At 32.4% G+C, this 26,294-nt stretch overlaps 2 protein-coding genes across 2 annotated transcripts; both read right to left on the bottom strand.

Moving 5' to 3' along the window:
* Positions 1-9,160: 9,160 nt before the first annotated feature.
* On the bottom strand, positions 9,161-13,985 carry LOC130647801 (uncharacterized). Its single transcript, XM_057453782.1, has 5 exons — positions 13,637-13,985; positions 12,447-12,470; positions 11,031-11,058; positions 10,142-10,263; positions 9,161-9,716 (listed from the first exon to the last, which is right to left on the bottom strand). Exons 1-5 carry the CDS (start codon positions 13,787-13,789, stop codon positions 9,435-9,437), a joined length of 609 nt encoding a protein of 202 aa, XP_057309765.1. The 5' UTR covers positions 13,790-13,985; the 3' UTR covers positions 9,161-9,434.
* Positions 13,986-20,469: 6,484 nt separating this feature from the next.
* On the bottom strand, positions 20,470-23,545 carry LOC130647879 (uncharacterized). Its single transcript, XM_057453885.1, has one exon. It carries the CDS (start codon positions 23,509-23,511, stop codon positions 21,559-21,561), a length of 1,953 nt encoding a protein of 650 aa, XP_057309868.1. The 5' UTR covers positions 23,512-23,545; the 3' UTR covers positions 20,470-21,558.
* Positions 23,546-26,294: the final 2,749 nt, after the last annotated feature.

Below are 26,294 nucleotides of genomic sequence, written 5' to 3'. Positions count from 1 at the left end.
AAAAACAACTACCAAAGCTATTGTAACATTTTTTTAGATTTTATCTTCACGAAGATAAACAAACAAAATCTTAGTCAACTAACCTGGTTTTCCATTTAGCCATCCACCCCTGAGAAGCTTGAAATGACTCGACACCCAACGCTTCGGCAAACTCAAGAGCTTTCTCTTTCAGCATCAGGCCACTGATTGGGATATTCTCACTCCTCATCATAAGTAACCATTTATGAACAGCTTTGTTCACATCTTCGAATTTTTCTGGCTTTGATCTCTTCGATGTTTGCCCGTTGTTAAACTGCTTGTAAATCTTTTCTTTATTTTTTTTCCAAGTTGACAGGGTGCTTGGAGGAATTTTGAACTCTTTTGCCACATCCTTTGGCGCAGTACCCTTTTCCAACACTTTAAGAGCTTTGTACTTGATTTTGCACGACTTATTGTCAATTCGACGCTTTGATCCTGCCACAGACGACATTGTTATGAGAGTGTCTTTCTTTTGAAATTCTTTAGATTTTCTCGAAAACGTTCGAAAAAGACGTTCGAAAGGTTTGGATGACGCATCATTAATCATTCGAATTAATAATAAGGCCTGCAAAACACGTATTAACAAAATTTTTAGACCCAATTTATCAGGAAAACTGTTCGAATTTTGATTATGATGTCAGAAAATTCGAGTTATGGAGAGAAAAGTCTCCAAGGGACAAAAAAATTTGTTCGAGTTAAGGGAAGATTCGAGTTATGGAGGTTCGAGTTGTAGAGGTTTTTTTATAAGAGTTTATTAGGAAACTAGTCGATTAGGCCCGTGGAAAAATCCACTTAGGCAGAAAAACAATTGAAAAGTTCTGTCATTTGAATTTTGATGACATCAGCAAATATTTCAGTATATTGAATATGCCTTTTACTAAAAAAAATAATCTGAAAATGCATAAAAAGAAAGTATATAAGTCATAATTTAACAAAAAAGTTCTTAAAATCTAACACAAAATATCAAATGTCAAATTGCATGAAATCCTCCCAACAAAACTTCAGACAAAATATGAAAAACAGTGGCATGCAAGGTGAAAATCTAGTTAGTAGAAAGTTACAACATTGACAGTCACAACCCAGACAGTTACGACAACAATAATAATAATGTCAGAAATAACACATATCTCAAATATGTATACATCTTATTATGTGATTATGTTGAAAACCTTCAATATTTTAATCTGAAGTGTCGAAAAGAAAGGCTTGCAACAGTAAGCACAGATCTATGAAATAAGTTCTTTACGCATTTTAAACATTTTCTTTTCCCTAAATGCTTATACAACAATACAACCTGAACAATATCAAAAAGCCAAACTTAAACAAACACAAAACACCTAAAAACAAAAAGTTAAACTTTGAAAAATCATTTATTCGGTTGCATACCATCCTCTCCCGCAAAAATATGCACAAAATGTAAAAATTAACTGGTTAACAAAACAATTTTGTCTAATGATCCGTACTGACTTTACCAAACATTTTAACCTGAAATGTCGAAAAAGCAATGAGCAAGGAGTAAATTTCAAATCAACAAAAATCATTATTTTGAAAACATTGTATATATATATGGTCCTTCCTCACAAAAGTTTACAATAAATGTAGAACACAAAGGTTTATGAGGAGCAAATCAAAATATGAATAAAAATCAGTTCAATTGGCATGTTCTATATTGCCTTCAGCCATAAAATCTTCCACAAAATTGATAGAAACCCATCAAATTCAACTCAGAAAAAGCAGTCATTTAAGTGCATACAAAAATACAACTTGTAGAATATCAAATTATTATTTTTAGTATATATAATTGCATATGGTCCTCCCTCACAACAGTTAAATTTTTGCACTAAATTTGCAACACAAAATACAAATTCTAAATAATTCCTATGGTTTTCCTCAAAAGTTTAATCAAATATAAAAGATGAGAGGTGAACAACAAAATCAAAGTTTGCAGAATTTAATTATTTTGGTATATATATGTCTATTGATATATGCCCTTTATAACAATATTTCAATCCAAAATGTGAAAAAGAAAAACAGTTTGCAACAAAATAAGTTATTCTGATGGCATTGCATACACTTTTTCTCCACATAAGTGTAAAAAAAGAATGGTTGTAGGAAATACTTCTGATTCAACAAAAATCAGTATTTGCATCTTGTACTCATTAAATATTACCCAAAATTTCAAAAAACTGTGATTTGGAACGCATCAAATTTATAAATAGAGAGGGATCAGTCATTTCGGTATGTTGTACAGAGTCCTGCCTGGTAAGAATTTATACAAAATATAAAAAAAACACAAGTTTTTTCGGTGTTGTACTCTCTCAAAAAAGTTGAAACTTTTCTTAATTGAGACAAAATGCCATAAACAAAAACATTTTAGTCAGAACATCTAGAACAACAAAAATCACTACACTTAAGGTACCAGAATTACTACATGTTAAATAAAAATCGTTTCGTCATATTGCATGTAACCGATGTATATAAGTTTAGTTACACAAAATGTGAAAAATACATTATTTGCATACACAAATTGTGAAAAATACATTTTTTGCTTAAAAACAGTCCTTAAACTCTTCTTAAATATTATGTAATACTTTTTTAAAAGTTGTTGTGGCTTGTTAATTTAAGCTTAAAATGTCAATTAAAATAAGTTACAGTCACATTCTTAGCAAAGACCACTAAGATTAGCTTACATGTAAAAAGCAACATAAAACTGAAGCTAACATAAGGTAGCTACAGCAGCTAATAGCTGGTCACTTAAATATAAACTGGAGACTTAGCTAGGTATAAAGAACATGGCTACATATTTATAAATTCCTAGCTACCTAGCTAGTTGTTGTTGGTGTGGTTGATGCTAGCTAACAAACATGTCTCGCATCAATAATATCATCAAAACTTTAAAAAACATAAACAAACCTTACAGAAACCTTTCTATACTTCATTTATATACCATGCCCCTTTTTAAATGCTTTTGTAAAGATTTATTTTGAAGGCAAGAGAAGACAAATGCTTTAAAAGGACAGCCATCTTTTTTGCAAACACAATATCCGTTACTTTGTGCTAGAACTTCATTTAACAAACCACACAAAACTCGCGGCTTTTCACGACAAAGAAGACATATTTTTCTCGGCAACATCAAAGATTTTTTTCGGCAACATCAAAGGAAAATGACGATATCAACTTTGCCTGTCACAGACAGACGGACACACTTAGCGTATTATTATATAGACTAGTCGATAAGGCCCGTGGAAAAATCCACTTAGGCAGAAAAACAATTGAAAAGTTCTGTCATTTGAATTTTGATGACATCAGCAAATATTTCAGTGTATTGAATATGCCTTTTACTAAAAAAAATTATCTGAAAATGCATAAAAAGAAAGTATATAAGTCATAATTTAACAAAAAAGTTCTTAAAATCTAACACAAAATATCAAATGTCAAATCGCATGAAATCCTCCCAACAAAACTTCAGACAAAATATGAAAAACAACGGCGTGCAAGGTGTAAAATCTAGTTAGTAGAAAGTTACAACATTGACAGTCACAACCCAGACAGTTACGACAACAATAATAATAATGTCAGAAATAACACATATCTCAAATATGTATACATCTTATTATGTGATTATGTTGAAAACCTTCAATATTTTAATCTAAAGTGTCGAAAAGAAAGGCTTGCAACAGTAAGCACAGATCTATGAAATAAGTTCTTTACGCATTTTAAACAATATCAAAAAGCCAAACTCAAACAAACACAAAACACCTAAAAACAAAAAATTAAACTTTGAAAAATCATTTATTCGGTTGCATACCATCCTCTCCCGCAAAAATATGCACAAAATGTAAAAATTAACCGGTTAACAAAACAATTTTTTGTCTAATGATCCGTACTGACTTTACCAAACATTTTAACCTGAAATGTCGAAAAAGCAATATGCAAGGAGTAGATTTCAAATCAACAAAAATCATTATTTTGAAAACATTGTATATATATATGGTCCTACCTCACAAAAGTTTACAATAAATGCAGAACACAAAGGTTTATGAGGAGCAAATATGAACAAAAATCAGTTCAATTGGCATGTTCTATATTGTCTTCAGCCATAAAATCTTCCACAAAATTGATATGAAACCCATCAAATTCAACTCAGAAAAAGCAGTCATTTAAGTGCATACAAAAATACAACTTGTAGAATATCAAATTATTATTTTTAGTATATATAATTGCATATGGTCCTCCCTCACAACAGTTAAATTTTTGCACTAAATTTGCAACACAAAATACAAATTCTAAATAATTCCTATGGTTTTCCTCAAAAGTTTAATCAAAATATAAAAGATGAGAGGTGAACGACAAAATCAAAGTTTGCAGAATTTAATTATTTTGGTATATATATGTCTATTGATATATGCCCTTTATAACAATATTTCAATCCAAAATTTGAAAAAGAAAAACAGTTTGCAACAAAATCAGTTATCCTGATGATATTGCATACACTTTTTCTCCACAAAAGTGTAAAAAAAGAATGGTTGTAGGAAATACTTCTGATTCAACAAAAATCAGTATTTGCATCTTGTACTCATTAAATATTACCCAAAATTTCAAAAAACTGTGATTTGGAACGCATCAAATTTATAAATAGAGAGGGATCAGTCATTTCGGTATGTTGTACAGAGTCCTGTCCGGTAAGAATTTAAACAAAATATAAAAAAAACACAAGTTTTTTCGGTGTTGTACTCCCTCAAAAAAGTTGAACTTTTCTTAATTGAGACAAAATGCCATAAACAAAAACATTTTAGTCAGAACATCTAGAACAACAAAAATCACTACACTTAAGGTACCAGAATTACTACATGTTAAATAAAAATCGTTTCGTCATATTGCATGTAACCGATGTATATAAGTTTAGTTACACAAAATGTGAAAAATACATTATTTGCATACACAAATTGTGAAAAATACATTATTTGCTTAAAAACAGTCCTTAAACTCTTCTTAAATATTATGTTATACTTTTTTAAAAGTTGTTGTGGCTTGTTAATTTAAGCTTAAAATGTCAATTAAAATAAGTTACAGTCACATTCTTAGCAAAGACCACTAAGATTAGCTTACATGTAAAAAGCAACATAAAACTGAAGCTAACATAAGGTAGCTACAGCAGCTAATAGCTGGTCACTTAAATATAAACTGGAGACTTAGCTAGGTATAAATAACATGGCTACATATTTATAAATTCCTAGCTACCTAGCTAGTTGTTGTTGGTGTGGTTGATGCTAGCTAACAAACATGTCTCGCATCAATAATATCATCAAAACTTTAAAAAACATAAACAAACCTTACAGAAACCTTGCTATACTTCATTTATATACCATGCCCCTTTTTAAATGCTTTTGTAAAGATTTATTTTGAAGGCAAGAGAAGACAAATGCTTAAAAAGGACAGCCATCTTTTTTGCAAACACAATTTCCGTTACTTTGTGCTAGAACTTCATTTAACAAACCACACAAAACTCGCGGCTTTTCACGACAAAGAAGACATATTTTTTTCGGCAACATCAAAGATTTTTTTCGGCAACATCAAAGGAAAATGACGATATCAACTTTGCCTGTTACAGACACACGGAACTGGCTTATTAATATATAGATTTTCACGGTGCCAACGAATTTGTTCGAGTTAAGGAGAGATTCGAGTTATAGAGGTTCGAGTTATGGAGACTCTACTGTAGAAACAAACCGAAAAAAAAATTAAAAATAATTTTAAAATCAATGTAATCTTCTTAGAACAAAAAAATGTTTTCTCAGAAGTGACACAAAGCTACGGTGGCATATTTGTGCCACCTCGACTTATATTAAAATTTAACACGTTTTTAAGTTATAACTTGAGTTATAACTTCTAACTCGAGTTATAACTTATAACTAAAGTTATAACTTATAACTCGACTAGCTAGCTATCTCAATTTTTGGTACTTACTTGGATCTCCTTTTGATTGGTGCTGACATACCCCTTTTGATAGTCATGAAATTACTTACTTGCTAGCTAGCTATGGAGCTAGCTACACAAAATAGTGCTTTGATTAGAGTGCCTTTTTTCTTAAAGAGCAAGCAACAAAAATCTTTATCCTGCCTTGGGTAGTTTTTCCATGACTGGACACCGAACTCCTGTTCTTATGGGAAAAAAGGGGGCTAAAAATAACTTCCAAATGACATTCTAATTTTTAATCACATAGGGTTGTCACATAGCTATTGCTAACTCTGACTAATAAATGAAAACAGCTAAATACAGTTGGCTGCAGCAAGATTTTCAAATAATCATTCTAATGTTAAATCCAGGACTAAAAATGAACTCTGCAAACTTGTTCTGCAAAGTAAAGTTGCTGAGTGATTGATTTAGCTCGTCGGAAATGACGGGCTGTTTATTGTGTTTTTATTTAAAGCGAAGCTGCGATAAACTGTTCTTCTTGTAAAGGGTATTAAGCCTATACATTTTTGCGACAAAGTTTACCAGTAAAAAGCGCTCAGTCTGGTGTCACGATTCTGTTAACGGAAACCTTTTCTGCAAAAAATATGTTAGCTGATTGTTTTTGCTATGACTGGGTAATAACGGGTGGTAAACTGTGTTTTTATTTCTGCTTAAGTTGCAGTAAAGTTATTTTTGGAAAAGATATTACACTCGTAATACTATAATGTTGTGTGCGCTTTACTTGATTTACGACATACTGCACACCGGGACTAAAGAGCTTCACCTGACTTGTGGTTCTTATTAAGTGCTCCTCAGGGCATTCACCGACAGGTCACAAAGTTATTTGTAGCTTAACCTGGCGTCTCTCTTTAATAATAGCCGTATTCTGTCTGTCAGCCCGCAAAAGAACAGCGTGCTACGGAGCCCGAGGATTTTCCACGGGTTAACGACTAGTTTTTTGGCATCCTTTTAAAGTTTTTATTCCATATTCGGTAGAAATGTGTATTGGGTTTCGTCTGTGTTTATCGTGGTGGTAGCGGTAAGTTTTTTTTGTCTACCGGTGTATTCACAAATTTAAAATGGCGATTATAAGCGGCAGCATCACTCTCGTTCGACAAACAAATTAGCCATTTTCGGTACCCGCAAATCCTTGTGGGCAGTATCTTTACTTTCTATGGTTTTCTTGAATTTTCATTAAAAAGTTGTGTAGAGCAACTACTGATTTTGTTTCAAACTACGCAATAATAGAACGTCTGAAAATACAAGATCTTGCTGCAGCTATGCTAAAACAATTTTCAATTATTTTTCTGGCCCTTGATAAACAATAGTTAAATATATTTTTTTCGTGCAAGGAGCAAAATTTAAGCAATGTTTAAACATGTGTGTGATTTTAATTGAAAAGCATTAAAACACATGGATATAACTTAATACTGGCATCTTTTATTGTGGATGGGGGTGGTCTATAAATTACGTTTCTTTCTATAGCATCACCAATGTTGATCAAGGTAAATTTGTAACGTGCGACGCACACAGCACGCAATACTGTGCTATGTGTTTTCTTGTAATTAAAGTAGTCTGAACCATTCCGGACTGGCGCTTGCATTGCTATATATTTGCCGTTTATTGCACTAAACAATGTCAAAAGTTAATCGGACTTTAAATTCGTTTTCTACCTCTTTCCACTTGCTTTCTGTGTCAGGAACATAAAAAAAAACACGAGTCTGCAATTGACTTAACATTTCTTTTCATGTTTCCCGTATACAGTGCTGACAGTTATGTGGCTACTTCCAATCGTAATCTTAGCATCTCCTGTAATTAAGTACCACAATACATAAACGCTCACCAAGACTTGTAACATTGCTGATTTTGAATGACTTACAATTGAAGGTCCTATCCGAGAGAGTAGCTGTTCAAGTCTGATGGTGTCATTCGAAACAATTTGAAGAAATTTTTACTGCCAAATAAGAACAAATCTTTAAGTAAAACATTTTACAACCCTTGGTTGTAGTCTCCTTATCCCCACTTTTTCTTGTTGTTGTTTTCTGGCTCCTCTTTTTTAACACGGTGTCATATAAACAAAATCGTAATTAATTTCAAAATTTGCAACAAAACGTATCGTCTGTTTACTGCAGCTATTTTATTCTGAATGAGCATATTTTCTCCTGAGCGCGGGAAATTAATTTCCATTCACGTCAAACTCCGGCAAGCAAGGCTACTAAAGCTTACTTTGTTTTGTTGTCTTCGATGTGGAAATTGTCAAAGCCTTTGGGTTATTTTCGAAATCGATATGTTGGCCGACTAGTTCAGTGTACAGAAACAGTTCCACGAATTACCATAAAAATTAACGTTACCAATCAATATTTAGTTCCAAAACGTTATAACGACGTTATAAGCCCAAAGTATAAAGACAGAAATAAAAAGATTATAAGTTACTTTATTTTGACGTCTTAGTAGCCACTGTTTCATCTGTCTCCCTCTTTTCTTGCGTTTTTTAATTTTCCTTTCAACCCTATTGCCTAAGCTATCATCATTCTCATCTGCAACTTTTTTTTATCAAAAACAGAAAAAAGTACATATACATTATATGATGTCATCAAATTTGATGCGACAAGTGACACCGTGTACCCTAAGCACATATATTTTTTTCTTCCATTTCAACTGTGTCACCATATTGGTTAATATTTGTGGTAAAGTTTTGTCGCAATGCAATGTCTCCTTTATTACTTTAGGAAATAAGCCTCTTCTATTCCCTGCTTATCAGAACGGCCAAAAAGCCTACTCTAGATTGTGATAAACAGTGATTCGTATCTTTTTATTGCTTCTAGAGTGTTCACGTATATAGATGTACAGCAATTCTAGGTAAATCTAATGCAGTAGGGTTTAAATTGCAGAATGTGTCTTACCTAGTAGTCGGAAGTAGTTCAATGTAATTTATAAGGTCAAGTCCAATGGATAGAATGTTTTGTCCATGTTTGTTTATTTTTGTTCAGTTTTATCAATGTCCACTTTTGTTTTTTTGTGTTCCTTATTTATCCTTTTTGTCCATGTTTAGTTCATTTTTGTTCATTTGTGTGCATTGTCGGTTCAATTTTTGATAATTTTTGTACAATTTATTAATTTGTGTTGTCTGTGCATTGTTATCCATTTTTGGCCATGTTTGTTCATTTCGTTCATGATTTAGAAAAGGGCAACTTCGCCAATGTGCTGTGAATCAAAAGTATTTTCATCAATTTAATATGACTAGCGCAGAATAGACAATTAATGTATTGATTTATTTAAATGCTTTTAAATCAAAAATATTCTATAAAAATGAAACACTTCTTGACTTTATGTTGGTGTCCATTAGGTGCAAATTTGACAACATATTTTTCAACAACACTTAAAAGCAATACAGAAAAAAGCAGTACAAAAATGTACTATATATGTATATGTATTATTTACAAAAATCTCTATCTTCCCATTCAAATGCAGCTTGAGATGGGTCTCTGTCGTATTGGTGCCTCGATTTCCCGAATATCTTTCAAAGATTCGCTCGACGAAGCTATCTGTTCACTGCTCTCATTCAACGATTCGTTTAAACTGTCATTAGATGATATCTTCCTTGAGCGTCGCATCAATGACCTAGCACGTACGAAATCCTGCTCAAGTGATCGTATGCTTTCTCTCCGTCGGTTAGCTTTTTCGTCTGCCGTAATTTTGCGAAGTGCAAATGCATTCTTCATGTCGATATTGTCAGCTGAAAGCTATAAAGTAAAGAAGGGGCGGTTAGAAAAACGTAAACAAAGATGTCATGTAGATTTTTCTCACAAAAACTACTTTGGCGAAGGGTGGAAAGAGACATTACAATAGAACATAATATAACCATAATAATTTTTTATGTTAGATTGGAACTAAATACAGTGAAAAAAAATGCTCATATAAATTCCCTGAGGAAATTTTAATTTAAGGTTTATTTTATGTCTTTTTTTGTTGACGCTATTTTTAAGATTTTACATTTAAACTTTGTTTATACATTCCACGCCAGTCTTTCTTACGCTACACATAAGAAATTACACCAATAAGGACGGATATAGGAAAGACCATTTGCGATATATACATTAAGTAGAATTTCACACATTATGCCATGTTTAATCAATTCTAACACGTGTTGCAAGAAAAAAATAATTACCGGTCTCCGAGAACGATTTCTCGATCTTTCCTCGTTTTGATGTCGATAAACGTTAGAAAGGGAATGTTCTCGTGTACTAGATGCATGAATTTGTTTTCCACAGTCACAACATGATGCACATCCTTGAAAAGAAACGAATTTAGTCATGTCGTTTAAAAAACATTCACTGTTATTCATTTGGGCGATGTTATATTAGCAACGAGACATTGCTCTTGAGATTTTTACATTGCGGTCAAACAGAACACAACTGCAAAACTGTGTTGTGGTTCAACTGATGGTTGATTACGATAGTTTATGGTTCTTCTGTACACAACTTGTTTAAAATCCTATCCTCACGAAGGTATATTTCCCAACGTTTGCTTAATTTTCTATTAAGTATTTTAAATTCAATAATCTTCTTTTAACAAGGTGTACAGGAACAAACATCACATTGACCATGTAACTCTTTTAAGCTCAAGTATTCAACACAGTTCTTATCTCTTACCTTAATAGAGCAATCAATGATCGAGACTTTTATCAAGGACATTAAACAGCTGGAGCTATTCCAGATAACACGATTTGTATGTAAATTCGAATTAGATTTAATTAAACACGAATTAGATTTAATTAGAACTCGAATTAGATTTAATTAAACACGAGGGCCTGTATCTGTATGTACTGGCCTTAATCGCTTTAGATAGTGAAGAAGGAAAATCTAGTTTTAAACATGTAAGCAAACTTTTTAAAATACATCAGTTCAGTTTGTTATCGCATTGTTAGATGTTTGACTCTATTTGGCGCAATTAAATGTAGTTTCTGTAATTTGGAGGTATCAAGAGAATATAGGCATGCTTCCTAGGCTTTGCAACATAGGTATAGTCTGATAAGAAAAAAAACACAAAACACTCACTTCTGTTCGCCTCTGCGTAAGTGCGAAGCTACAAAATAAAAAACGTCATTGTAATTAACAAATTGCAAACTCAGGGTAGCTAACACATGAATACCAATGGGACACTTGAAATCTGATCAGTGTCCCAATATATAACAATTTTGTCCAGCCAACTCGTTTTAAACATTTTAAAGTCTCACTCAATTACTCGTCCACCCGCTCACCCAACCCCTTCCCACCTCTTGTCAGTTTTGTATATAGATTTCACCTAGATCGGTGGGTAATTTAGTTGGGTTTCTGTTAAACTTGATTTACTTGATAAGGAAATAAGATATGTTGTTCGTGATAATTTTACTCAAACAAACCTATCAAGCGTGTTCTAAATAAAAAATTCGTTAAAATTCCCTTGGGAAATATTTCATGAAATCATGAGTCCACAACGCATGAAACAAATTGTTATTTGCTGCAGGATTTACTTCCACGTCAAAAAACGTATCAGAGTATGTGATGAATGTCTTGGTTCAGATTTCAGTAAACATAACTTGACGATAAAACAACATATCGTTTTAAATATAGCATTCTTGTGTAAAAGTATGCACCGTGAATTTCTTCTTAAAAGCTTTTCACCGTTCTGTTTATTTTGACGGGTTGCTAAGTGAACAAAGAGGTGGCATTTTTGATGAGTGGCAAATATTTTTTATAGTCATGAGCCAATCATTTTCTGCACATGTATACAAGCCTTAATACCTTTCAACTATTGTTTATTAGATGTTAAGGTCAGTTTCCATTACACGTAAGGAATTATCTTTACAGCATCTGTGCAACATCTCTCATGCGCCTTTTTTAAGCCGGCGTTAAAAAGTAAATAAAGTATTTTTTCTGAATTACTTGCGAAACGAATTTGCCCGTTATGTTGTTATCCTAAACATATATGAGAAGCAGTTACAGTTAATGCTTTTGGCGTCTTATAATCTTAGTTTCAAGTCACATCTCTTTAGAAAACACAAAAAATGTTTTCTTTATCAACTCAGATAATCTCTGCGCACAAAAAATGTATTTAAAAACAATTACGTAATCGTCGGCATAGGTAAGATAAATTTTTGTAGAACTGGCTAAGTACCCAAAATTTCGCAAAGGTAAGAATAATGTGGGCAGTTGTGACAAGATTGAAAAGCTTTAATTAAAAGAGAACTTTTTTATAGTGGTTATGCATTTTTCACAAGGTCTCAAAACTGTAGATAGGTAGGTAGCTATACCCAATCCGGTCCAAAAAAGACGTCCATAGCTAAGGAATAATTGGAGCGTGTTCTATATGCAGCTTCTTAGGAGAGAGAGCTTTTATGTATAACAATTAATTGAAAATCGTACTATAAATTCTTGTCGGATTATTTAAGTAAAAAGAGGTATATAGAACCACGAAATAAATGTTCTCCTTACCATTCTTGTTTTTAGTTCATATTCCTAAAAAAAAAATAAAAAAAATAAAAAGTATAAAGTCAACTAACCGGCAAAATAAAATTTTCATTTACACGACCAATTTTTTACCTACGTAAATTTGGTCGTGTAAATAAAGCTTAAGATAGGCAATAACTACCAAAGCCACAGTTGACAACAGTCGCGCCTAAGCATATTGGCGGTAAAAAATTAATATGTTTGTTGATAATTGTACGACAGTAACTTGTGCATGACGTAGCAATGATGTCATGCGTTGTTTAAATCTGACACAAATATAGAACCTCCCTGAGAAAAAATTAATGATATGTTTGTCTATAGAGCTGTCAATACGTAAATATTTATCACATTTTATTTGTTTTTTTTCTGAAGCAGAATAATTGACTTTACTTATCCTAAATATCTTACAAGAGTAATTTTAGTTAAGCTTATTATATAACCTATAAAACAACTACCTAACTAGCTGTAAGTTTGAAAAACCCACCCATAACTGAGCAAAATTTCAAATGTTCAAAGATGAGAAAAAGATAACAAAATAAATTGTTGAAAGCACCTAAGAAATTTTTGAACAGAAAACGCAATTATGTCTTGTTGTTTGTTTCATTACGGTTTATGTTTAAGTAAAAAGGTTGGAATAATTATATTTTCCGATGAAATAGACAACACGAAGAAAATAGCAAACCTTGGCACGTTTTAAACTCGTGATTCGAAATTTTACACTTTTTGCGAATTTTTTTAGAAAAAAAAATTGAGAACTATTATTTTTTTGCGTCAATCAAACATATGCTGTATTCCCCTTGTAAATCGAGCTGTATATTTATACTAGAAGATAGCCTGTGGAAAATTCACGGGTTCGGCAATTCTTTATATACTGCATTTCGTGTGTCTCGCTATCGTGGTTACCACTTTGCGTGCCAGACAAACGTATACGGGCACTATAGACTGTATGTACAAATGTGAGTGATTTTTAAGTGATTAAAAAGCGTAAACAACGATTCAGAATATCGCAGGCTAGATTTGCATCTGACTTAATATTTACAAATAAAATGAATAAGGATATAAAAATTGGGAAAAGCCTACAACAACAACAACAACAATAAAAACATCAACAATACAACAACAACAACAATAAAAACATCAACAAAATATAGATTTTATAAGAGTATACACCTTACCCTTTCCAGCAATATCCGATACTTTTCTAACTTTTCTTCTACGAATTCTTCTTTGTTGGTATGTGTTTCACACAGTGAATTTCGACGATCGTCGTCAGTTAAAAGTTTCGATGCAGCTGGTCGCTCAACAGCAGATACAGTACGTGGACGCATAGTAATTATTAAACTTGTCTTTTTGATTCAATCAAATTTTCCGCTTTGATTCAGATGTAGTTTATAATCAAAGGCTTTTGAAAACTCTGTAACCACTATTCTATTTCTGAATCAGACGCGTTCGCCTTTATATTCCTTTTGAAAGAAATAAAAACATGAAATGACGTTTCGCTATTTCATTCTTTTATTTATCTAACGGTTTGACACTCGATGTTAATTGATTGATTGACTTTTTTAGTTTGAAACATGATCTAGGAATTCATCTTAAGTTTATAATATTCTTAAAAAACGTCAACAAACAATGACAAAACGATTAAGGAATGCGAACACGACAACGTCTTCACACTAAAAACATCAATGTTTTTGCAAACAGTTCCCATCGTCATTAGGGAAGGATGAAATTAAAAATATTTTAAATTTGCTAAGGACTTTTTAACAAATAGTGCGTGTGAACTTATTTTGTTGAGTTGATTTATTTTTGTCAGACAACACAGTATCGCTTCGACTTGAGGTGTTCTTATCCTTTCATCTGTTGAGTTTGAAATTTTTCCTATTTTGTTTTCCACTAAGGATATTTTATTTCTTTAACAACGCATCACAATTTTTTGTGACCACAGTTTTATCTCAGCAATTAATTGCTCGAAAATTTCTTTTTCACCTCCTTCATGTTGCTTTTTTTTTAAAAAGAAAAGAGAAAAAAATAGTAAAATTTCTATCTATATGTTTTTATAAGATTACCTTAATGTAAGATATAACATGCAAGTTCGTACTGTTTACTGATTTTAAATAAATTGTTATCCATGTTATGCTTGGTATTAAAAGTAACAATTTTTTTTTTCCAATACAAAAATTATATTATCAGGAAAGATATAAACACATACATAACAACAAATTGTTATATGTTAAAGCTAAGCAGAAAAATTCGATCCAGAGTTTTTCTATTTCTTTGCGTGTTTATCCTGAAATTTGTCTTATTTTTAGACCACTTTTAGCATATTGTTCTTTAGAAAAAAAATAATTTGTTTGATGGCTAAAAGCATTTGTGCTCTGTCTAATGTTAGAATGACATTGCTTGTAGTGCATCAAATAGATCCAAGTCGCAAAACGTGAATATATTTCTTTATAATATATTTTTAATACTATTTAGGCTATTAAAGTTTATTCTGTACTCTTATTTTATGAGAATACCTAAATTATAACCAGAGTGATCATTATTCTCATATTTCTAATCTTCTAAGCAATAGGCCTGTTTGTTTTTTTAACTTGAAAGCCCAGCCTGATATTCTCATAAACCATATTCTTATAAAAAAGCGTATTGGAAATGATTCTACAGTTCAAACCTCTATATAAAAAATGCAGTATGGATAGCATCAGACTCAAAAAAAAAACGCGCAGAAGTGGCCTAAACTCAAGTCAAGGACGTCATGCCCATCCTATTTTTTCGTTCTTTAATCCAGTTTTAGGGCTACTGTTATTATGCATAAAAGGCGGTTAAAGACATTTTTTTCTATATATACGGATGGTGGCGCTCTATGGCTAAAACATGCTGATATTAACAGCAAAAATCTGAAAATCATATGGCAGAACGACATTTTTTTAAAAACTACCCAAAGTTCCTCGACGTTATTCATCGTATTGGCTAGCGCAGGAAACTTCTGATGCGACACAACTGAACTTCACGGTTTGAAGCTTTGTGATTTTGAGCTACCCAACACCACCCCAGCACCCCAGGGGCACATTTGTTATTAAATAATTAAGTGATAAAGTACAAGTAGCTATATACATTATGTCTTGTAGCTAGCTACATAAAAGATTTTTCAAAGCATTCTTTCATTTTAAATAAAGATAGCTAGCTATTTTGGACCTTCCATAACAGTGAATAGTCAAGACTTGAGTATATAGCTAGTTAGGTATGCAAGGCATTGTCTATTTTTCATAAATAATTTTTTGTAGATTTTCAGGTTTCTTTTATGAAATGAAAAAAAAATGGAAAACTATAGCAAGGAGTGATATTGACTTGTAGTTGCGAGTGGTGCCAGGTTGAGCGATTAGTACAAGTAACCGTGTTGCAGGTCCATATGGGCACAAAAATAACTTACTAACAACTTTCTAACAAGCATGAAATGTAGATTGAATATTTGACACTGTGTTTTAGACATTCCCACTTTCTCTGGGCTGGATAAGGTGTTTGGTCCTAAACCTAGGACACATGTGTGTGACTTATTTTAATCCTTAAAATCACATTTAATGTTTGCTGTTCATCTACATGTCAAAATTGATATGCTGTGAAAAACAGTTTATCAGCGTATCGGAAACTATGATAGTAGTTTGGGTTTATTTCATCAAACTGGTCTAAGAACATATAATACTGAGTTTTGAGGCATTATTTTAATTTTTACTAAAGTTACAGGACTTTTACTTGTACAAAAAGCATAGTTTTTCATACCGCTGACACCAAAATGGCTACAGGGACTAATCAGTTTTCCTGCAAAAATGTTGTTTCATAGTTTATATGACAATAGGGTAAGAACGAAGAGTTTACACACTCTATGGAACATTCGTTTTAAACCTAAAACATTTTCAGCTTGGAATTTGAAAAATTATAAATCACAAAATCGTAAAAGTTTATCTTGAAAAATTTTTCATTTTAGATAATGCGAAAGTAATCCTCATATATGTTTCTGATGTTCTTTCATAAAAAATTTTTCCATTTTACCCATATGGGGTAACTTGATGAACAATGGAATTTCCCACACCTGTTCTCAAATATGTGTCACTATAAGGTTAAAATTGTGATGTAATCTTCCTCTTAAGTTTTGACCCAGCTAAAAATCTCAGCCTTGTAGTCCTTTCATACTTAGTCCAGCTAGCTTAGCGAAAAGGTTTAATATTCAAACTTGACCCATTTTATAATAAATGCATAATAAATGCTATTTTAATCCTAAAACTAGCTATAGGGAAGTTAAGCTACATGTAAGAAAACATCAAACAACGTCGATACTGTTTTCTTTTGTAAACATACCCGGTGGTATTTCTGTTTAAGTACCAAATCTTATGTGTACATTCCTTGCGCTTATGAGTGCAATCAAGGAGCCCTGCACATAGATCCGAAAAATTTGTGTCATTGGCGCACTCTTTACGAATGACACCACGTAACAAAGACACCTTTTTTTGCTCTTTCCTGTAACCTATACCGAGATTTGGTTGTGATATGTATTGAAATTTATTGTCTAAGTAGTACTGTTGTTGTTGTTGTTGTATTTATCACAATTCTCGTAACATATCTACAGTGCGGCAATGCAGAGATTCGAACTTGCAACATATTCTGAGACGTATTGTCTACGACTACGCAAAAATCGCTTAACTTTCCCTTACACTTTTGTATTATCAGATTTCTGTTTCCTTAATAATAATGATAAACCGCTTCCATATAGACATAGAATGTAAAGTATGTATTCAAATAAAAAAGAAAAAACAGGAAATTTTTTAACCGAAAAAATGAAGTTGCTATAAAGTGTTGAACACAGTTATAAAACGTCATAAGATTCTTCACCGCCTTCTTCCTGATGCAAATATTATGTTTAATGTAGTAGGAAGCACGAAAAAAATGACAGTGGAAGTCTAGACAGGGAAGGCTTTCAACAACGAGGAAGAAAATTATAATAACATCGTGTATTATAATAATATCATTGTGCTAACTTGTCATATTAAACACATCGACCGGAAAAGAAGAAATAAGAAGGCCAGAGTAGAAAAGTTATCATGCGTTTAACTTTTTTTTCACAAATTTATCTGCTAATTGTGGGCACATAACACCGTGAAGACATGGCAATATAAAAAGGTGACACTTTAAGGGTTCCAATTTTTTAATTTTTTGTACGTTACACATGACTTCTTTTTCCTTTTGTAATATTTTTCACTTATAAAAAACAAGATGATAAAAGCATCTCTATTTTTGTTTATGAACACTGAACACATGTAGTTAGCTCATATTTCGTTCACAGGTACAAGTTCTTGGTTTCCAGATTTTTTTACAGGGTACAATTTGACAACTAATTACATCTCTGCATATAAACATATCCGGTCGTGCATTTCTTCATCAATATTTCTTCATCAATGATGCGTCAATTTTGAAAAAAAATGTAAAAAAATAGTAATCTATACAAACAAATTTCAAAGTTAACAAGGATTTACCTCCAGCTCTCCTTAAAAACGGGCTACTAAACGTACGGGTCTCAAATTTAAAATCTCTATTATAATAACCGTATTCCGTCTGTCTGTCTCTTTCACAGTGTTCATTTAACTGCTTTGTTATTCTACGACACTATTTTTGTTCTGTCGGTATAGTGTTGTTTCCGTCAAACGTACTTTGTCATTTAATATCCCAGTCAATGCCTAAGACTTAAACATGCAATTATTCTATAATTTTGCACTTCTGAACCTTTGTTCAAAACTGTGTAACCAGCCACCATCCATACTGATACTTCGAACGAAAATGCATAATCGCCCACATGCTTTATTGTGCCTGGTGGTAAATGCCCTTAATTAAAAGTCTTGAATACCACTAGGACCTGTTTTCTTTCTAAAGCTCCTTTTCTTTATGGCGTTTAGGGTCGCAATTCTCAGAGAATGCCGGTACTTAATATGCTCAGCTTCCGTTCCAAAGATGGTAATGCTTTCTAATTTGTAATGGTTCTTAACGAAAGTTGTTGCCTGCGAATGTATAGAAGTTCAATCGTGTTTAACATCTACAGATGTTAAACACGAGATGCTAAACACCGCCTTACTGAATAACGCTTTGGATACTCTAAGTTACTCTTTTTTAGGATATCCAAGTATTTTTTGGTCAAAATTTAGACAATTAATTTTTTACCCAACGAATCCAGTCAATATTTTTTAATGATTTGAAGCAATAGTTGTTTCTTCTTCTACTTTTAGACTTTTTAAAATCTTGCTATATTTGCCAGTTATTGTTTCATATCTAGAAATGCTTAGTGTACGTTTTCTATCTCTTTATTTTTAAAGCTTTTATTATTACTCTCTGATTTATTTATTTCAGAACTGTATTCAGTTTATGTCTTCTATCTAATTATTTTCAGGCCGAAGTAAGTTTTACTTCAGGAGTATCATGCAAAGAAAAAGCTTGTCAAAACAGACTAAATTAATAAGAAGCCATGCAAGGCCTTAGCCACACAAAGTTTAGCATAGGAAAGCCTTAGCTACGTTCTTACATGAGTTATCCTTATAATATTGTGTATACAAAAATATTTTTGAAATAAAGTAAGACTAGTCGTACGCTGATGATAAATCCACGGAAATTCACCCCTCGCTATTCGCATTATAATTCTCAATCACTTGGAATGAGCATGCACAGTGATTAAGCATTATAATATAGATTAGTCTGTAGCCTTAATATTTTTTGTGTCTGTTGAACAAAATCACACAGAGACAGACAATGGGTATTGTCAACATAGACCAAAGAAGTCTTTCTTCAATAATATTTTAGGTCTACATATATGTTGCTTTGATATGTTTATAAGCTTTTTGATCGAATGCTGCAAATGCGAATATCAGACTTTTGGGTTTAAAGCAAATGTTTTACATAAATAATAAATATTTAACAAAAATTGTACGACTTTCATAAATGTACCACAATAGAAAAACTTTGATGTTATCGTTGTTGTAATATTGGCGTCTTTGTATAAACAACAAGATGGTGTGCCCATTGTGCAATTCCTTCCAAATGCTTTTTTAATATCATTCTGAGTCATGCTATCGTTCGCTGTTCCAATAATCTGCAATCATATGCTAAATTATTTTTTTCTTCTTTTTTTTTGATTAGATAGTTTATGGTGACAAACATATAGATTGTACGATGAGAGAGTCTCTCTTTTTATTAACTTATAGTTACTTGAAGTGTTCTATATTTTTTCTTTTTATGATATAGAAACCTATTTTGTAGCTTATTCGGTGCCGTATGAATCACATTTGTTTTACAGGCGTTAAATATATTGTCTGCTCAGGGTCAATCGTGGTTTGCTTCTCTAGGTCGCCTAAGAACGCATTAAAATTCAATAAAATTGATGTAACAAATATGTTGTGTTTATGTGTAAAATTTTTTTAAAAAAAAAAAAAAACTATTAGAAGACTAAGTGGTGCGGTAATCTTTAATAGTTTCCACTGTTTTTAAAAATTTGCCAGACGCGTCGTGAAATCGATAGGGTGATACTCATGGCACGTATTATCATAATTATTATTGTTATAACCTCGAACAAGCCTCCAGGTCCACATTATGTTGGTTTAGTAAAGCATGATTCATACAAAGCATGAAACTTGTTTTTTGAATACATTTTTTTCTATTTTTACTTTGTTTTTTTCTTTATTCGCTACATTCTTGGCGTAAATTTAACGCGATAATGAATTTATAACCTTTATGCCCAAGTTTCCCTGCTTGTCTTTTTAGGATAGCAAGCTAGGTTTTTCTTCACTAAATTTTTGGTTTTTCCACAATTACCCTAATCACCATTCGGTACTCCCGCAACATGTATAGCAACGCAAAAGTTTTGGTGCGCAAATGCTTTGGTGTTGATAACCTTTATAGGAATTCTAAAAGGAGCTTTTTATAAAAAGTTTTTAAAAAAGGTTTTTACTTTGAGGGTGATGCTTATTGCAACGGGGGTATATTTCTTTTACATTTTAAATAACAGATTGCCACTCCAGGGAAATTTTTCTTTGATATTTTATAATCTGTTCTACTTTGTTCGAATGACGTCAATATAATAGCGTTTTTACTTTTTCACTGAATTTCTTTTGACGCTTTATTTTATCAATACACCAATTGTAAAAATATCAGTTTGGAAAAAAATATTTTTTAAGTGTAAAATAGGGAGCTTTTCTGATCTCATTGACGTCAAAAATTGACTCCACCATATAAAACCAATTTGAAACCAATATAAAATCAAATTCTATAGTTTAAGTTGCACAAGAGAAACTAAAATATATTATGCAATATTTAGGGTAAAATGGCATGCTATTGGTGCATGTGACGTCATTTTTAGAGGGTATTCATGTTTTATAGTAGCATCCTACAACTGTGTCAATTTTCATGATTTTAAAGTCAGCCCCCAAGTGCGAGGTCTTATTATGGTAAAGGGATTACAAAGTGGCAGTTAATAACGCAGATATAGTCATAAAGTGACACTGTCACTCAATTGCTCGTTTAAAAACAGAAAGGAACATAAAACACCTCAAACTAAAATATGGATAATCAAAACGAATTGCAAAATTAGAGAACTCAGGTGAAGGTGAGTGAAACATTAACAAGAAATATGATCACCTTTCAATTAATTGATATGAGACTAATTTCTCAAAAGAAAACAAAGATAAAAAAATACTAACATATAATAGGATATATTGACTGCTTCCTCTGAAAACCTTAAAATAAAGCTATTAACAAAAAGACCCGTGGGAAGAAGAAACATGTGTCCCAACGACCTATCATATTTTAATAATTTTTTTCACATCTTGCTTCATTTTTTAAAGAGAAAACCATTGGATTTCCTGCAAAAACAGATCACAAAATGTAGATGTTATAATTATTGCGTATATTAAATTTCGCGAAGGATTGTTTTTAGATTTCTAATACGGGTCAAGTTTTCAGGGAAAAAAATCGCGAAATTTGTGAAATTTAACCTGAATAGGTATTTGAAGAAAACAGATTCCTAGGAGTCAAGATAAAACACACACTGGAATTATCCCAAGTTTTATGTTTATCTTTTCCCCATCAAAATTTGTTTTAACGCCGCTTTAAAGTCTCTCTTACAAAGAGCGTAAATATACGGCATTAAAAGGGAATTTATCATGAACAAAAATTGTGAAGTAACCATCAGTCGCGGACTGACTAAGTCTTCACGACCCAAAGCAATGGTGAAATTGATGTAAATTAACGGCATCCAGCATAAAGCATTCGTTAGGAAAATTATAGCTATCATTTTAGTGTTTTTTACTTCTAGGAGAAATTCCCTCGCTTGTATCATTACATGCTTACTTCCTTTCCGTCCAGTAATTCTTTTGCTGTCTCGAATTTTATTCCAGTTTCTTGTGAGAAAAACTGATCTCGGTGACAGGACACAAGAACGTGAAACATAATCTGAGTGCGACAAACGAAGTCTTGGTTTGTAGGGACGTTTTTTATAGAAGTCATTTGGTACTGGACCATCTGCATTATTCTCAAGAGAATTCTTTTGTAAAATGTCAGCAGCTAAATCGCATTGACTTTCATTATTTTCATGCACATCATCTCTTGAATCGCTGGAATGACTTTTCTCGTACGCATTTTCATTTTCCACTAGACCAGGAAATTCGTAAAGCAATGTTTCGCATTGGTCGATTTGCGGAAATATTAAGGAATCGTTGCAGGTGGTGGAAAAAGATGACTGTTTATTTTTTTTATGTTTTGGTGCTCCAACACTATCTTCATACAGCAGTTCTCTTAACTCGCTGTCACTGTGAGACTTTTCTTTCATATACAGTAAATGTATGGTCTTATGTTTAGAAATCATTCTGTCGACTGGAAACTGTTCGGAAGATTGCGATCGCTTTTGATGCAAATTGTTAAACTTATTTTTATTCAGACATTTTAATGGCGAAAACAGAGTTAAACCGGGTTTCAAAGATTCAGACGAAACCAAAACATTCATTTTGTTCTCTTGGCCAGAAGTTGTCTGTTCATATTGACTTTCTATATTATCATTTAGAAAAGAGTTTTCGTTGTTCTTTATAGTACTATTCGCTACACCATTCATGCTTCGAAAGCCCTCCTTATCGACAGCAACAGGTGACAATAAGTGTTTCAATGTGCTTTGATGCAACAGAAAATCATTTGGATCTGTTTCTTTGATATTAAGATTTATATCAAACGGCGACATAAAAGGGTTGACGAAGTCCTTATCTATCGGTGAATTCGAATGAGTTTTTCTGCAGCAGCTATGCCTTCTAGAAAAGCACGAAACGTCTAAAAATCGTCCTAACGTCTTTTCAGTTACATTCCTCTGGTTGCTGTCTGCTCGCTCGTGTGATTCGGATATTAACAGTTGCTGAAGACGCTTCTTCTGTATACGATCGAACTGAACGTGTTTCTTTCTGAAAAGGGTAATACGCACATAGGCTATAAAAATCCAGAGAAGAGTCACGCTGATGATAACTGCCAAAAAGCCTTGATATATCTGAAAACACAGCTCAACCTCTATAGGATCTTTAATTATCCAGGGCAATATAAATGGAGTTGTAGCCAGTACAAATGGTAGTATCCACACGCCACCAATCATTGCGTAAACTCTTTTCTTTGTTAAGATGGCTCGGTATCGCAGAGAGTACGATATCGCAATGTAACGCTCAGAGGTAATAGCTGCAACATTGAACAAAATACCAAAGCCACTAAAGGCGGCTATAAGGCTGCTTGTAGGCGCAGCAAGAGTAGATATTGAGCTGGTCAGTTTATCGAACACGAGGTAAAATGGTACATAGAAAACCGATATAACCACTCCACAAACTGCTGAAGATGCAACGAACTTGTTGGTGAGCGTCCTTAATGTTTTCAGTTTAAAGTAAGCGTAAATCACAGAAACATTTCCCAATAGTGTCAAAATGCCAAACAGTATATACACAATTGTTATAGATTTCCAATCTACAACTTCAACTTTACCGGCGGCTGTTATGTTCATGCTAGCTATAATCTAAAAAATAACATATGGGCGATAAAAAAAATTGAAATAAGCCATTAAAAAAATATTCATGGAAATTTCTACGCATTTTAGAAATCTTTGATGTTTAAATGCGTTCATGTTACGCAACAAAAATTGTCCTTCTTCAGCTCGCTTTACGGCGACATTTAATTTTTTGTGCACATACAAAATGCAGATTCGTTGGCTCTGTGTATGTTTTGTGTGTTTTAAAATAAAACAGAAAGTTCATTTAAATTCTTTTTAACACGTCTTTATAAACATCTCATTTTCTAAAAGTGTTTCAAAAAAATTTAAAGTGAATACCTAAATAGGATGTAGGATATATGTGCCCTCAATTGAGAATAATACCTGCGGTGATATAATTAGAGTGTTAAGGATTTTTTATTTATAAAGTGGGTTGCGGTTGTTAAAGGAGAACTAACGATTGGTAATAAGTTTTGCTTAAAAGTTTATTATAATATAGATATATAAATTGTGTTAATTTTTTTTTTAATTTGTGAGCTTTGGTTCTCAAGATATTTAAGGTCAAAGCAGTCCTACGGTCGCCGCCATGACAGTGTCGATTAGGACTTTGTTCGATAAGATACTAACTTGTTTGACGTAAGTCTGCGGGGATGTAAACAAACGCATTCTGAAAGAACGAAGCGAGGGAATGCTAACTGTGCCTCCTGTGATTGTTAAAGAGTAATTTTATTTATCATATTTTAAAGTAAATACTTTAAAGGAAGAAAGTTTCGCTGGAAGATACTTGTATTTTGCTTTTACTGAGTAGTTAAATACAATAAACATAAAAATACTTTACTGGAAACTAAATTTACAAAAAAATTCGCGGGAAAAAAACTTTCGCGGACAACACGTTTTAGAAAATTTCGCGGAAGAAACTTTCGCGGAAAGGCCCTAAAAACCGCGAAACCGTGAAACTTTCTTCCAGCGAAAGTTTCTCCCTTTAAAATATCTTTCGAGTTTTAAACATGAGTTATCACTTAGAAAAAATAAGCATTACATGTATGCACCTTTTTTTTCTTGATAGACAACAGGTGCTTCGTTTAATATGCTAGACTTGAAAATAAAACTTTAAATTTATATTTTCGTATGTTGTTAAACGTAAAAAAAATTTGTTTTTCCATGAAGATGTCGTTATACTGGATTTTAACTTGTCTTTTTCATCGCTCGAACTTCGAGATAAACTATAATCTCTCTTGGAAGACCAAGACGTGAGTGCATTCTCACAAGTCCTGCTGAGCTAATGTACGCCGTCAGACGTCACAAATCAACAAAATATGTACGAACCAAGTTTATTCGATAATGGCGGCGACTGTTAACTTAATTATGGCTTTACGGGGACGAAATTTGGACATAATAAAATGCAATGATATAAAAAAAATTATGCCATGTTTTTTTCGTGATATGTAATAATGTTTTTATTACATAAAAGCATATATGTAGGTTTTTTTTCGTTAGTTCTTCTTAAAGATATACTTTTTTAATCGCACTGTTTATAACGATAGAGAATTGGACAGAGAAACATTGTCAGAAATAGCCAAGGGCATAGATGACTACTAAAAGAAAAGAGAATATATTAGGAAAAAATAACGAAAACGATAATGACCTCATCCTCTTCATTTCTGTCCACTTTTCAGTTTAAATGTAAAGAAAGACAAGCCACTATTTGTCGTCAAAAAAAATACAAAATATATAATTCAACCACATTTTAAATTTACTAAGAACACGAAAACATTTAGGCTCATTAAAGATTTAAACCTGTCTGCTAAGGAAACTTGTCGTTTCTTCCACGAATATTAGCTATGATATGCTTCGCTATCAATCTTTGCGAATTGAAACAGTGAATAATGCAGCTAGATCAAAGAAGAAAAAATAGCGACGTATTAAGATATGCTTTTAGACATTCACACATGAACAACATCGCAAAAAACGTGCGACTCAAATTCTTTTTTATAAGAAAAAGCGCCCGTAGAATTGCCCTCAAATCTTATCCAAAACAGATAATAATTTTATCCATTCATATTGTTTGTGCATTTCACCTTTTAAGCACTGCTTTATGTTTTGCTTTTAAACGAGCATTTTATGGCCCTATTGTATCCTCCAAACAATTATTGCAATTTTCTAGACTCTCCATTTTTTATCTCTAACGATATATATCCTAGCAAATGGGACTTTAACAAACTTCAAATTACTGTGTACGGAATACAAAAAAGTTTGCCGGCTTCATTATCTAGAACTTAATCTTGAACAAGATAAACGTAGGATTATAATTAGGCCAATTTCTTTTGTTTTAAATCCATTTCTTTACTCATTTACACATTTGCACAAACCATAAACCATAAAAAATTTGTTGAAGCTACAATAACTCCTCATAACAACGCAATATTTAATATATTTGTTCTCCATGCATTTTAAAATTATAGACAACTTTTGCAACTAGCTCCCAACAAAATATATTTTCTGCTGAACACTCTTCAAGATTGACACTTCTCTTTTCTTTTCTCGCAAAAGAAAAATAACGGATCAATGTGCCAAGACAGCTAAAACGTACTTAGTAAAATATTTATGACATGAATAATAAATTTTAATATTTCTCCTCTTTTCACTCAAAGTTGTTGCTGGCGTAAAAATAAAAACTCCACGATATCTTAGCTAATATATATAATTTAGTGCATGCAAACTAAACAATAAGCAATACAACACCATGTTTTGAAATTAACGAAACAACATGGAAATATTTCGATTGTAATTGGTTAGCC

This window comes from Hydractinia symbiolongicarpus, chromosome 6, assembly GCF_029227915.1.
Source record: "Hydractinia symbiolongicarpus strain clone_291-10 chromosome 6, HSymV2.1, whole genome shotgun sequence".
Lineage (NCBI taxonomy): Eukaryota > Metazoa > Cnidaria > Hydrozoa > Anthoathecata > Hydractiniidae > Hydractinia > Hydractinia symbiolongicarpus.
The sequence above is the reverse complement of the archived record's forward strand: the minus strand, read 5'-3'. Positions and strand labels throughout refer to the sequence as shown.

Bases quoted from the DNA above. Each gene is read 5' to 3' on its own strand.
- LOC130647801 (XM_057453782.1), bottom strand. From the start codon at position 13,789: ATGCGTCCACGTACTGTATCTGCTGTTGAGCGACCAGCTGCATCGAAA. The intron at 10,264-11,030 runs GTGAGTGTTTTG...TTTCTTTTCAAG, and splicing joins TTACGCAGAGGCGAACAGAA to GATGTGCATCATGTTGTGAC. The intron at 9,717-10,141 runs GTAATTATTTTT...TTTACTTTATAG, and splicing joins GAAATCGTTCTCGGAGACCG to CTTTCAGCTGACAATATCGA.
- LOC130647879 (XM_057453885.1), bottom strand. From the start codon at position 23,511: ATGAACATAACAGCCGCCGGTAAAGTTGAAGTTGTAGATTGGAAATCT.